Source organism: Leopardus geoffroyi, chromosome B1 (assembly GCF_018350155.1).
Source record: "Leopardus geoffroyi isolate Oge1 chromosome B1, O.geoffroyi_Oge1_pat1.0, whole genome shotgun sequence".
NCBI classification, from domain to species: domain Eukaryota; kingdom Metazoa; phylum Chordata; class Mammalia; order Carnivora; family Felidae; genus Leopardus; species Leopardus geoffroyi.
The window spans coordinates 99,152,103-99,165,879 of record NC_059327.1 but is presented as its reverse complement, the minus strand read 5'-3'; the positions used below and the strand labels follow the sequence as shown (position 1 = coordinate 99,165,879).

General features: G+C 34.3%; 1 protein-coding gene across 2 annotated transcripts in view; it reads left to right on the top strand.

Annotated features, from left to right (window-relative positions):
• The window catches only part of FAT4 (FAT atypical cadherin 4), a 175,711-nt gene that overhangs the window by 70,329 nt on the left and 91,605 nt on the right, over window positions 1–13,777 (top strand). For both annotated transcript variants that reach the window (XM_045468084.1, XM_045468076.1), the window contains one exon: window positions 6,559–6,690. In XM_045468084.1, the coding sequence (XP_045324040.1) occupies window positions 6,559–6,690 (132 nt within the window). The remainder of the gene's footprint in view (window positions 1–6,558; window positions 6,691–13,777) is intronic.

Below are 13,777 nucleotides of genomic sequence, written 5' to 3'. Positions count from 1 at the left end.
AAATAAAGGAGAGAGCCATGATGATATTTAATATTCCTCCTAAAATTTTAATACATCTACTTGCAAATAAGTGGATTTCTGAACTTTTAGTGAACTATGAACTCTACAACTTCCCAAAAGGACAAAAAAAAAAGATTGTTTTTCATTCTTATTTACTAAGAACCATTTTATGTAGGTTGAAGGAAGGTTTTGAATTAAAAAAAAAATGTTTTATGTTTTCATCCTGACTCATTAATAACCACTTTATTTAGCTTGCAAGAAGTTATGAATTGAAGAAAAAAAATTTTAATTGTTGTTGATATAGTGACCTCAGTGAAATTATTGATTTAACTGGAGAATCAGTTCATAAAGGACCTTGCTATTTTAATCAATTCCTTAGCCTTGACCGTAACATATTATCTTCATAATATCATTTTCAATCAGTGAAATGCCATGTTTTGTAGTTATATCCCCACATATGTAATGATTTGATAATTGATATTGCTAATTAATGATTGCTCATTGATTATGTAGTTGTATGCTGATTTATTCACTTAAAAACTTAAAAATGAATCCCCAAGATATAATATTATTCTCGATGCACTGTAGAATAAAATTATAGCCTGCATACTACAGAAGAAAAATCAGAGGAAAACATTGTACTCATTTCATAGCAGCTCTTTACACAGTAAGTTTTTTTTTGTTTGTTTTTAAGTACCTATATATTCAGCGAGCTAAATTATCAAGGACTCTTCCTTTAGCATAAAGAAGTTTGTTGACAATACTTAAAGCCATATTTTTATATAACTTTTAACTTTATTAAGCTACCAAAAGGCAGGCTATTTTTAAATTAATTGATCATTAGCCCCCTTAATCTCAGTCATGTTTTTGTTTCTGAGTATAATCATCCATTTACCAGAGTTTCGCTCCTAGGGATCAGGTGTCTCAATCAAGAAAGTCACTATTCTGAAGGACTTTAAATGGTTGAACAGAGGTGGTGTCAGAAGACAATACTTATGGTTCAACCATTAGCTGCAGCTGATGTTTTGTTATGAAGAAGTCAACCACAAAGTTACAACTGCCCTTGTAATTGTAGCAGGTGAAACCACATATGTTTCTGAAACACCAGCTATCTAAGCACAAAGGTCAGCATTTGATAGGCAGGCATAAAATATGCAAGTGCCTTATCTTCCTGGTGTAATGTTTCTTTAATCATTAAGGATAAATTTTCACAAACTTTCAGAATACATACCTTGAACATACCGCCTGGACTTATATTATTGAAGCTGTTATAAGTTTTTGTTTTGTTTTTATTTTAAATATAGTTACTTGTGAAGGGAATTTTCTGAGTTAAAAAGTGGTCTTTATTTTATTTTATTTTATTTTATTTTATTTTATTTTACTTTATTATTTTATTTTATTTTATTTTCCTTCATTTTATTTTTGCAAAATGAATATTTAATGCAATTATTTTGATTGTTTCAGGTTTAAACAAATGTAAGGATAAATGTAAACACTAACGGGGCAAATACTAGCTTCTGTGCAGTAGTTCTTGGTTTGTCTTTAAGAGAATGGAATGTATTTTTTAACATACACATGTTTTTGGGGTGCCTGGGTGGCTCAGATGGTTAAGCGACCAACTCTTTTTTTTCTTTAATTTTTTTTTAATGTTGATTTGTTTTTGAAATAGAGAGACAGAGAGTGAGTGGGGGAGGGACAGAGAGAGAGGGAGACACAGAATCCGAAGCAGGCTCCAGGCTCCGAGCTGTCAGCACAAAGCCTGATGTGGGGCTCAAACCCGTGAGCAGCAAGATCATGACCTGAGCCAAAGTTGGACACTTAACTGACTGAGCCACCCAGGCACTCCAAGTGACCAGCTCTTGATTTCAGCTCAGGTTCCGATCTCACAGTTCATGAGATTAAGCCGTGGCTGGAGCTCTGCAGTGACAGCTCAGAGCCTGCTTGGGATTCTCTCTCTCACTCTCTCTCTCTGTCCCTCTCTGTCTGTGTTCCCTCTCTCAAAACAAAACAATAAACTTTGGGGAAAAATATATAAGCATGTTTTTTAGCTTAGGAACAATATTTTAAAATCTCAGAATTTTAAAATAAAATAAACCACTAATAGTCACTGTCTACTATTAAAGTGATCTGGTTTGCACAGAAAGAAGTTTTTAAAAATTATAAAGTCTTCAATCTTGTTTCCCAATATCTTCTGTAAACTTTTAATTTTTGATTCCTGTGTTTTGTATAATAACATTTCAAAACAAATTTTATTGAATCTTAGTCCAAAGAAGGCAAGACTCTTAGGTTGGTGGCAGACCCAAGAGTGAGCCAAGCACATGTTAGAGTTTGGAGTCATCAGAAGGATGGTAACTGCCAAGGGCAAGATGGCAGACAGCTCAAAGAATTATCCTAGGTGTGGAGGATAAACCTTTTGGAATCCAGATACCAACAGTGTGTTTTCCCAGGGATAACTGTAAATGTTTCTATTTGTACATATTTCTATTATCAAACTCTACTTCTTCCCTGCAAGAGATGTGATCTGTCTTGTTTTCTTCTGTATTTCTAGTGACTAACATATGTCTGTTATGTGATAGATTTTAAAATATAGAATGGATAAATACTGGAATCAGTGACAGTCTCACAGGCAAGCAGGGTTCATAGTCCTGAAATTCTTGGTTGGTAGAAACATGCTACAGGGGATCAGGAAAAGTGAACGGATTGCAGAAAAAGACCTGACTTAGCTAAGGAGTTCATACCTCTCTTTCTACATAAATTATTACCCCAGGCTATTGAGAGAGCTTAGAAAAACCATGCCAAAAGCTTTTTAGGAATATCTAAGGTATTGTGGAATAGCAAAGAGATACTGGACAATTAAAAGAAATATCCATATTTCCACCCCCCAGCCTGAGAAAGAAATATGGAGGTCTTACCTTTTTGGTTGGCAAGCTGACACTGATTTCAGGAAAAACGAAAGCCTGACTTATTAAATGGGTGCTATGTGATATCCAAAAAATAACCATTGCAAAATCAGAATACAATGATGAAATGTTCTAGATCTGTTTTTATAATTGGCTGATTATACATATATATTCAGAAATGTTTAATTTTGAACTCATTAATATTTTTTTTCAACATTTATTTATTTTTTTTGGGACAGAGAGAGACAGAGCATGAACGGGGGAGGGGCAGAGAGAGAGGGAGACACAGAATCGGAAACGGGCTCCAGGCTCTGAGCCATCAGCCCAGAGCCTGACGCGGGGCTCGAACTCACGGACCGCGAGATCGTGACCTGGCTGAAGTCGGACGCTCAACCGACTGCGCCATCCAGGCGCCCCTTGAACTCATTAATATTGAACTAAATTTATTCTTTCTAGTAAAATGGGAAAGGTCTTTCTTTACCTGAAATGATGGAGTTGGACAAAATTTCATAAAGCATGCATGATCAAAGACTTCTAGAGCTGTATATAGGGATCAGTAGTAGTACAGTCTTATTTCTTCTTAAAATTTGACAGAGAGAGATTTGTTGGCTGACCCAAGATTATATGGCTAGTTAGTTCATATGTAAGTGATTCAGATTCCAGATATAAATAATATGCACATTTATGAAAATGTATTTGTATAGCTGTGACATACTTTCCAAATATGATTCATTGTGTTTATTGAACATACACACCTACACATGAGACAGACAGGTTTGTCTAACAGTAGAGAAAACTTATGTGCTAGCTCTGTGTCATTGGGTAATTATTTAACCTCTTTAACTCTAATTTCTCTAATGAGAAGATAGTAGTATTTTCCTCAAAGGCTCTTTCAAAGATTTTTAAAAATGTGTGTGTGTGTGTACATGTATAATCTAAAACTATGTCTTGCACATATGTTAGTTATTTTGTAATAACTATTAAAATATACAAAGGTGTTCAATTTATGCACTCACCATTTATAATGAGTGTAATGAGTAAGGTACCTTTCTGGAATACCCAACATGCTTCTAGTGCATGGTACTGTTTCCTGATGCATCTTTGATGTCATATTTAATTGGTGCCAATATGGATTATCCTTACTCTCAGTTTAGTGTTCTTCCCTAAACACACACACACACACACACACACACTCATATACACTTACATAAACATACACTCATATATGCACATTCTCACACAAATACACTTAGAAAACTCTCTCTCTCTCTTTCTCCCTCTCTCTCTCTCTCTCTCTCTCTCTCTATCTCTCTCTCTCTCTCTCTCACACACACACACACACACACACACAATCATACACAAGGTTGGCATCTTGGTTTACAATTAGATTCAGTCATAAAATTATAGATGAAAGACAATTTAGAATTGAAAAAAATTCTATTAAGCTAAAAAGTCAGAGTTAAGTTATGAGGTATTTTGGTTAGTTACCTCTTATTCTTCATTTATTTTCCTACAGTATTTTGAGTACTGTGCACACATATGATGTGAAGATAATTATTAATTTCTAAAGAACATTGATGATTATGTTTTTGGATGACCATTGGGTCATTTATTCTTAAATTCACATTTTCAGGCTTTTGAAATACATATATGCATATGTATGTCAAAGCTCTTCCTACATGAAAACTTTGTACATATTCAATATGTTTCAGAGATGAACAGTAACTTGTATTTTTTGAATTTGGCTTTTAGGACCTGAAATTCTGATTTATTAAGTCATTTTCTCAAAGTCTCTCCCTAGCTCTACAGAACTCTGAGGTCTGTGGTCACAACTTGAAAACCAAGAATAACTTTTTCAAAAATATTTTTAAGCTTGATTTATTTATTTTGAGTGAGAGAGAGAGAGAGAGAGAGAGCACATTGCATCAGGGGAGGGGCAGAGAGGGGGAGAGAGAGAATCCTAAGCAGGCTCCACGGTGCTGGTGTGGAGCTGGATGCAGGACTCAAATTCATGAACTGTGAGATCGTGACCTGAGCTGAAACCGTGAGTTGTTTGCTTAACTAACTGAGACACTCAGGTGCCCCAAGATTAATTTCTTATTAACCACTTCCCTCTGGCCTAAGCATTTTGCTGGCCTCATTGAAGTCTAGTCATCATAAAATGCTCTAAGACATATAGTATGATCTCAGTTTTAAGATGAGGAGACTGAGACCCAGATAAATTAAGCACTCAGGTTTATCCAACTAACTAATAAGTTGGGGAGCCAGAATCTGAATTTCAGTTTTTCTAATTTGAAAATCCAGGTTATTTACAAATGTGCAAGGCAGTTGGACCTTGGCTGCAGTTGTACATACTGTGGACCTTTTCTTTAAAGGAAGTGGTATAGAGAATGATGTGAGCCCAAACTAGAAGTGCCACATTTCTAACCACTGAGACTGCCTGTTTCAACAATACCCTGGACTAATTTGAGCCATTTGTTATGATCAAAAGTCTCCTATTAAAAGGTGCAACTAGAGGCATAATAATTCTCTAGTACTTAATTTGTATATTGTTTCTTGGGGAGGGAGTTATTTTTATCATTTGCTTATCCATTTATTCATCTAGCTCTGCTCTATTTCGCATTCATTCCTTTTCGGAGAATAAGGACAGTCTCCCTCTACCCCATCTCTACCTCTTCCCAGAAAAAAAAAAAAATCAAAATTCTTTTGCTCTCTTCTCTCTCTTCATATTCGTCTCCATCACTCTTAGATCTGATGGAGTTTTTACTGTGGAACTATAAAAGATGACATTTCATCCCATGAGAAAAATGTCTTGGTTATATCCGAGCTAAATGGATGGATGGATTTTTCTCCATGACTTAATTTTGTGACCCAACTGGGGAAACTTGAAGTTTTATTAGCAGCTGTCTTCCCTTACTTATCAGATATTCAGCTTTTAGCACCTAGCTCAAAAGAGAAAACACATGGTTTGAAGCTATTATTTAGACTTCACAAGTCTTTGCTTCTAAACAATTTTTTTCCTAGAGAGGGAAACAAATAACTCTGACTAGGATCTTTCAAACAAAGCTGTTAATATTTGCCATCTACATAAACACGACATCAGAAAGGAATGATTATTTAGCTTTAGTCACATTAAAAAGTGCTGGCAGTAGTGGAAAGGGAGAGAAAAGAAGATGAGTGTATTTTTCTTCCCCACAGGTTGGGAGTTGATTTTAAAGGGGAAAGTGCTGAGGGTTTCTTAAAACAAAATGTGAACTTCTTTGTTTCCCCCAGACATTGCCAATATATAAACATTTCAGGAAGAAATTCTACACCTCATTTGTGTCAGGCAACATTTCATGGTTGAATGGCAGACGGTCCAAAGTCTGGGCAGTTCTTCAGTGGTGCACAAATTGGGATTAAATCAGCAGTTGATCAGTGGGCCTTTTCTAGCATAAACTCCAAGGCAACCCTTTGAAATGAGTTTTACTTGGATTTTATATTTTTTTCTAAGGATTTCATAGCTTTCTCTAGGGTATTTTCGTTGTTTGGATGTTCTATATAAAAATTCTGTTCTTTTTGGAAGGCCTACCTAGCTAGTGGGCTCTTAGTATACATTTTAATTAGCACCTTGCAGACATGTGGGGCTTTCATACGCTATTTATTTCTCTCCTTGTAGGTTGAAATAACGCTTCAAGATATTAATGATAATCCACCAGTATTTCCAACAGACATGCTGGACCTTACTGTGGAGGAGAACATCGGAGATGGCTCTAAGATTATGCAACTGACAGCCATGGATGCTGATGAGGTAACTCAGAGTCTGAATTCATTTTGAAATCTAATATCCCAGTGACCTACCAAGTTTCTACTATATATTGACCACTTTTTTAAAAAGTTTTTTTTAATGTTTATTTATTTTTGAGAGAGAGAGACAGAGCGTGAGCAGAGGAGGGGCAGAGAGCTGTCAGCACAGAGCCCAACACGGGGCTCGAACTCAGGACCTGTGAGATCATGACCTGAGCCGAAGACAGATACTTAACCGACTGAGTCACCCAGGCGCCCCTATTGACCACTTTTAATACCTAATAATTAAGGTTAAGCATCGTGTACTCTTTTTCAAAGAATATTAATTGTTGAAATGTGATATAAGAAGGCTAAGATAGAGTCTACCAGGAGGTAATTTTCCTTTCATCAGTAATTCATTTTTCAGTTAGTTGCTGGTTGCACTTTAGATTTCTTAGCCAAATTATTTTAATTTCACAAATAGTAAAAATATCAAACAGCTATATTTTTATGCCTTTATCATTCCAATTTGCTATCCTAGCAGCTAAGGATTGAACTTTTATTTGTATTTGGCAAAAAGCTGATTATTTAAAATTAAAACATTTTAAAAACACTATTATATAGTGTTTCACTTAATTTGCATATATCTATAAAACAAAATATACAATTTAATAATAGCCTTATACATTTTAAAGAAATTATTTAGGCAAGCTAACGATTTTTCAAATCTGTTAATAAACAGAAATTTCTTATCTAGTAGTAAATGTAAAATTTGGGAACACAATTTAGATTACTGTCTTCTATATTTATATTTCAAGTTTAGCTAGTTAATTACCATGCTCCAAATGGCATAACAACTTATAAAGTTTGTAATTTATCTTTTTCCTGTGAAAAAAGCCCATTGCTTGCTTTCTCCTTCTTGCTAGGTAAAGAAATTGATTAATGTGATGGTGTTGTGGAAAGAGAGATAACCTTCCCAGACACCAGTATCACCTTTCACCTTGAGCTAACCCCAACACAAACCAGAGGATTCAATTTTTTTTGCCCTCAATTAAACTTCAGAAGTATCTTCAAACTTGATTTTTGATCTAAGAGTAAGATCTCCATAAATTTATTTCTTTAACTTTAAAAGGCTAATAAATAAAAAACAGACTAATTTAACAGCTAATACAGAAATGTAATGATGTAGTTTTTTTTATAAATTTTGCCAAAATCTAAGGAAAAGTAAGCAAAAAAAAGCATAAATATTTAGATAATTGTCGTTTTCTATTCAAAAAGATTTGGTGTTTTAAGTTCAGTATATTCTACTCAATTTTATAAAATGTTAAACAACGAAAACTCAACAAGTAAAATTAGAATTAAACTGGCTTCATTCAATGATTCATGAATCAGGCAGTGTCTCATCTAGCAAGAGAAAGGAACTCCAACAAGCTGTAGAAAAGAAAAAGTTTTTAAAGGCTGAATGGGGTGGGAAAATGAAATTCTTAGCAATGGATGTGTTGTTTTGAGCAAGGTCACCTTCCTAAAGGGAACATAGGGGTCTATTGCTCCTATTACCTCACCAGTGCTGACCAGGTAATTCCATTTGGACTTGGTAAAAATTACATTTCTAGGGAAGTTGAAACTGAAGTTAGATTAAGTATTACAGTCTCAGTTCACTGCCATGAGATTTAGCATAAGCAACTCCATTTTGGGACAGGTGTCTCCTTTCTACCAATTCCTTTCTTTTGATTCGACTCTCAGTTAACTGCAAAATATGATCAAAATTTAAGGCATCAGCACCACTCACAGATCCCACTCAGTTGTTCCTACAGCTTTTGTCAATCCTCTGTGTGGCATTCATAGGTCATGACACTTTTTTTTTTTTTTGCTTAATCTCTGTGAAGCCCATGACTTCAGGTTATAATTTTAAGTTGTTCATTCTCTTCATTCCTTTTCTGATGTTCCAGTCTTACTTAGAGAGCTCATTTGCTTGGTTACTAGCAGTGCCAAACATGCATTTAAAACTTTTCAGAGAATACAATGTGCCAGGGAGATTACTATGATTATTACATGCAAGATAATTTCTAATGTTTAGAAATTACTTCATAGCTTGGCCCCCAAAACCAAGCCAATCAAAATTAAATAAGTAAAAGAAAGACCCTGCTGAAGGAGTCACCTTTCTAAGAGGCAAGTGTCTTGCTCAGTGATTTTATGTAACTGAGTTTCCATTTCTCCAAAAGTGTGCAACAGATGATATTAGCCACAGCACAGACTTTGCTCAGCTAAAAAATATTCAAGGAACCAACTTTGTTCAGAGAGTCTAAGGACTTTTGTTGGGCAGCTATTGTCTTTGCAGACTGTATAGTACTTTCAAGAGTCAGGGAAAGGTTTCTAATCACAGCCTCATTTATATTTGCTCCCAACCGGGGAAGTATGGCCCTGCAAAGAGAAGTGAATCCTGAATCATTAATTCTTTCTGGTAATTCCTTTCCAGCTCAACAGTATAAATCTAGGGGAGCCGACCAGTAAAGTGTCTTTGTGGATAGTTAGGAAGACAGTTAGATAACCTAAGAGTCATTGCCTGGCTATGCACCAGGTACTTAGGCATTCATAGGTCCAAGGAGAATGATAACCACCATAGAGAAAAGACAGATATTATAGGGGCATAAACCATTCTTGATAAGGTGACACTGTTAATGGACAATAATGGATACAGAGGAGCTTTTAATGACAAATCCAGCAGCCTAAAGAGGCAAAGTCTACCTTCCTTAGCAATGGCCTGGGAAATACTGATGATGGCATTATTTTTCTAGGCTAATGTCAGATTAAATGAAAGAAAGAAAAAAAGAGAGAGTTTTATGTTTAGTTGGAATGTGAAGTCTTGATCTGGCATCTTGGGAAGAAGCCATCTACCTTGATGTTGGCTATTTCTCTTCCTAGTCAATTTGACTTTGGAGGTCTCCTGCATTTGTGCAAGACCAGTTGTCAGGTGGAGTTTTCTTTAATGTTGGTTATTTATCTCCAAGTCCCTGGAGTGTGGCTGCCATCTGGGTAGTGAGAAGGACCTGATACAGTCTTTCCCAAGGAGTTTGAAGGGAAGTATCATTTCTTAACAAGTCTAAATCAGAAGGATGAGAGAGAATTGGAAATGTTACTTTGGTAAATTGTAGCCAGATATTTGAGGAAGCTACAATGCAGGATCTAGTATTTACATGTGTATAACAAAACCTCAAACACAATTAACAGTCTAGAATCTAATCCAATAGAATCTAGAATCCAATATCTACAAAAATGCAAACATATTTTTCTTTCTACAGTTACTCCCATTTTTAAAAGATAATTGAAGTAAAACTAATTTGTTTGCATATTTACATAAGTGCATTATTTATGATTATTTACATAAGTGCAACCAAAATAGCAGTTGCCCATATAAGCTCTTCTTTTTAAGATTTATTTATTTATTTTGAGAGAGAGAGAGTTCACACAAGTTGGGGAGGGGCAGAGAGAGAGAGAGAGAGAGAAATAATCCCAAGCAGGTCAACGCAGAGCCCAATGCAGGGCTCAAACTCACAAACCATGAGATCATGACCCAAGCCAAAATCAAGAGTCAGATGCTTAACCAACTGAGCCACACAGGTGCTCTGACCATATAAGATCTTTTTTTTTTTATTATTTTTATTTTTTTTTTTTCAACGTTTATTTATTTTTGGGACAGAGAGAGACAGAGCATGAACGGGGGAGGGGCAGAGAGAGAGGGAGACACAGAATTGGCAACAGGCTCCAGGCTCTGAGCCATCAGCCCAGAGCCCGACGCGGGGCTCGAACTCACGGACCACGAGATCGTGACCTGGCTGAAGTCGGACACTTAACTGACTGCGCCACCCAGGCGCCCCTATAAGATCTTTTTTAAGATTAATTTGCTGAAACCTTGGAAGCAAGGTACAAAGACAATTTTCCAAGGGTATATCTTGACTCCATAAAGTCAACGTAGCTCCTTAAAACTGATCGTATCTGAATCTACACACATCTCTCTCAAATATGACATTCTAGTCAAAGCCTTGACTAGACTATTTCCAATTATGACTACTTCCAATTATGTCCTGTTAAAAAAGAATGGATCCTCATTGAATTTATGCAAACAAATAACATTATTGCGTGAAACAATTATATTGCCAGAAAAATAGTTTCTGAATTCTGGAGAGATCAGGTAGGGAGAAAAATCAGACGTTTCATCTTTATTTACAAAGGTATACTTTATCAATCTGCTCTAGGCCATAGAAAAGAAAAGCAAAATAAGAAAACAAAAGAAAAGAAAAAAGTTTTCTTATATCTATTAAAACAAAACACTAAAGAACTGGCAATGTTTTAAACAAAAGTCATAAAGAATTATAATCATCCTCCTTAGTTCATTTAGTTCCATGTAATTAATACTTGTTCTAGTTGAATCCAGTTTTTTTTTTCATTAGCTCTGGAAATTCTTACCCATTTATTTTATTTTAAATTTATCAGAAATCAGTATTTTAGAATACTTTCCATAAGTCTTCTTAAAAATGAAACACTTTTGCCAAAGCATCAGAATGAAATAACTGTCTATAAATCACAAAAGACTTAAAAATGGCTGTGATTAAAATCTGGTGAGAGGTCACTACAATGTAATTCACAAAGAAATATGCTTATTTCTATGTGTAAAATATCAAATGTAATTTTAATATAATAACTAGCATTATGACTGAAAACATGCCAAGACATATTATATTTCCAGGAATTTTATATTATTTCTGGAACACTTATAACATATATCTATACAAATATAGCATTAAAAATTCTTTAGTATTATTTCTTATTTGATAATAATTTAACATATTAATTAAACTTAATTACTTTAATATCTTTTGAGATATTTCAGGGACCCTCTTGAAAATCCCAAAGTAATTCAAGGTCAAAAAGACTTTGTTTAGAATTTTATTTCAGGGAAGTTTGTCAAAAAATATCAAAAAGGTTTTAAGATACTTGGGCAATTAAGACTATGTGTCACTATGAAATAATATTCAGTTATTTATTTAACCAGTGACAATTGAAGACTTCATAAGCAAATATAGAAGACCTCATGGTTCTGAACAAAATTTAATTCTTTTAATATTGAGAGTCCTAGGTTTCAGTAACCAAAAACTTGATAAAAACAACATGGGAAATTATTTTGACAGAACATAGAATTCTTGTTTTTTTTAGGCATGTTACTTTGAACAGTAAGGAAAATTCTTTTTATAATCACTTATCAAGAATAGACCACTGGACCAAGAAAATTTTGTCTTTTTAACAGACAGGAAACAAAATTATTTTTTTTTTAAGTTTATTTATTTATTTTGAGAGACAGATACAGCACAAGTTGGGGATGGGGCAGAGAGAGAGGGAGATAGAGAATCCTAAGCAGTCTCCTCACTGTCAGTGAGCCCAACAGAGAGCTCGAACTCATGAAACTGTGAGATCATGACCTGAGCTGAAACCAAGAATTAGATGCTTAACGAACTGAGCCACCCAGGCGCCCCCAGAAAACAAAATTCTAATTTTGCACCAGCTTACTTTTGATATTAGAACTCAGCTGCTTAATTAAATTCATTCCAATCTTAACCAGTGCTGATCACACATGAAATTCCTTTCCCTTGTTTTTAGTAGTTTTAGTTACATATATTAGAATTTATAATGCTTAGAAGCCTTTGATTTCTAATGAAAACTAAGAAGTAAGCAATTATAAACTGTCTTTTACATTAGCATTCTATGGATTGGCAGATTTACACTTTTTATAATTTCTAGAAATATGTACTTCCTCATAGAAAATTTCTCAACACAGCATAAACATGTTCACTAATAGACCTAATTATCTTTAGTTTCTCTGTAAAAGGAAGCTGAAAGTGGATAAGCTCATGTTCAATAACTAATGTCTTAGTATTTTTCCTTATTTGGAAATGATCTGGATATTCAACGAATATAACTTGACTCATCAGTTAACTTAACCAAGTAAAACTTTAAGGTTTCAGGTTACCAAAAAGATTTGAGGAAACTAAAAAAAATTACCTAAAAGTTTTTATACTACTTATATCTATTTTATTTACCATATCTTAACAATTGCATTTAGATTACTGATGAAAATTTCATCATGACAAGTTATTTTTATTGCTGATAAATTTTATAAGGCAGATAACATGACCTTATTTGATTAATAAATCCAAGTAAAATAAAATTTGCATGACTGTATTATATTCAGTGTTGAAAAGTCTAAGGACATGTATATTTTAATTAACCAACTAACTTGAATTAGCTTTATTACTGAATAGTTTCCTAGATCACATGGATTTGAAAAGCATTTGAGTCAGTTTTCATTGTATTTTTGAATTCTTTATGAATATTAAATTTGTTTAAGCACATATTTGCTTAAGTCAAATAAATATAGCTTTGTTCACAAACTAATTTTAATAATACTATCTGGAGGTAAAGGTGGTGGAATTCTCTACTCCCAGATGGTATTATTATTAAGTTTAATATGTATTATACATATATACTCACATAAACATAGAAAAAAGACACATTATAGCTTCTATATACTTAAAATTTCCCATTAGTTCAAAATCTAAATGACCTTCTCCCCCTTTTTTATTCTGATAAGAATTACCTCCCCAAAGTTTATACATTAACACTTACATGTCAAAGGCACAGTGAAAATGAGAGTTTAAGATAAATAGGGGATTCTTTGGGATGGATAAAAAAGAGTAAGTGAAACTTCAACTGTCTCTAGAGCTACATTTTTAGTTCTGCAAAGATTTGTAAGATAAGGACAGTTGCTCTCAATTCTTCAAAGAATTGGATTGCAACTTAAATGACATCATAGGTTGATTTACCCATAAATTCTTTTACAAGGGCTTTAGAAGGGTTTTCTTTCCTTCTGGATTCCTAGTTTTATTTTAGTGTAGGGGAGAAGGCCTAAAAAAGTTCTTTCAGGCCCTACAATTTGGCCAATTTCTGACCACAGAACTACTTTGTAGTTTTTAGCTGGAACAAACAGTAAATATTTCTGGCAGTATTGAATAACCCCTGGGAATGAAGAGGCATCCCTGAAGAGGATGCATAAGATGTTT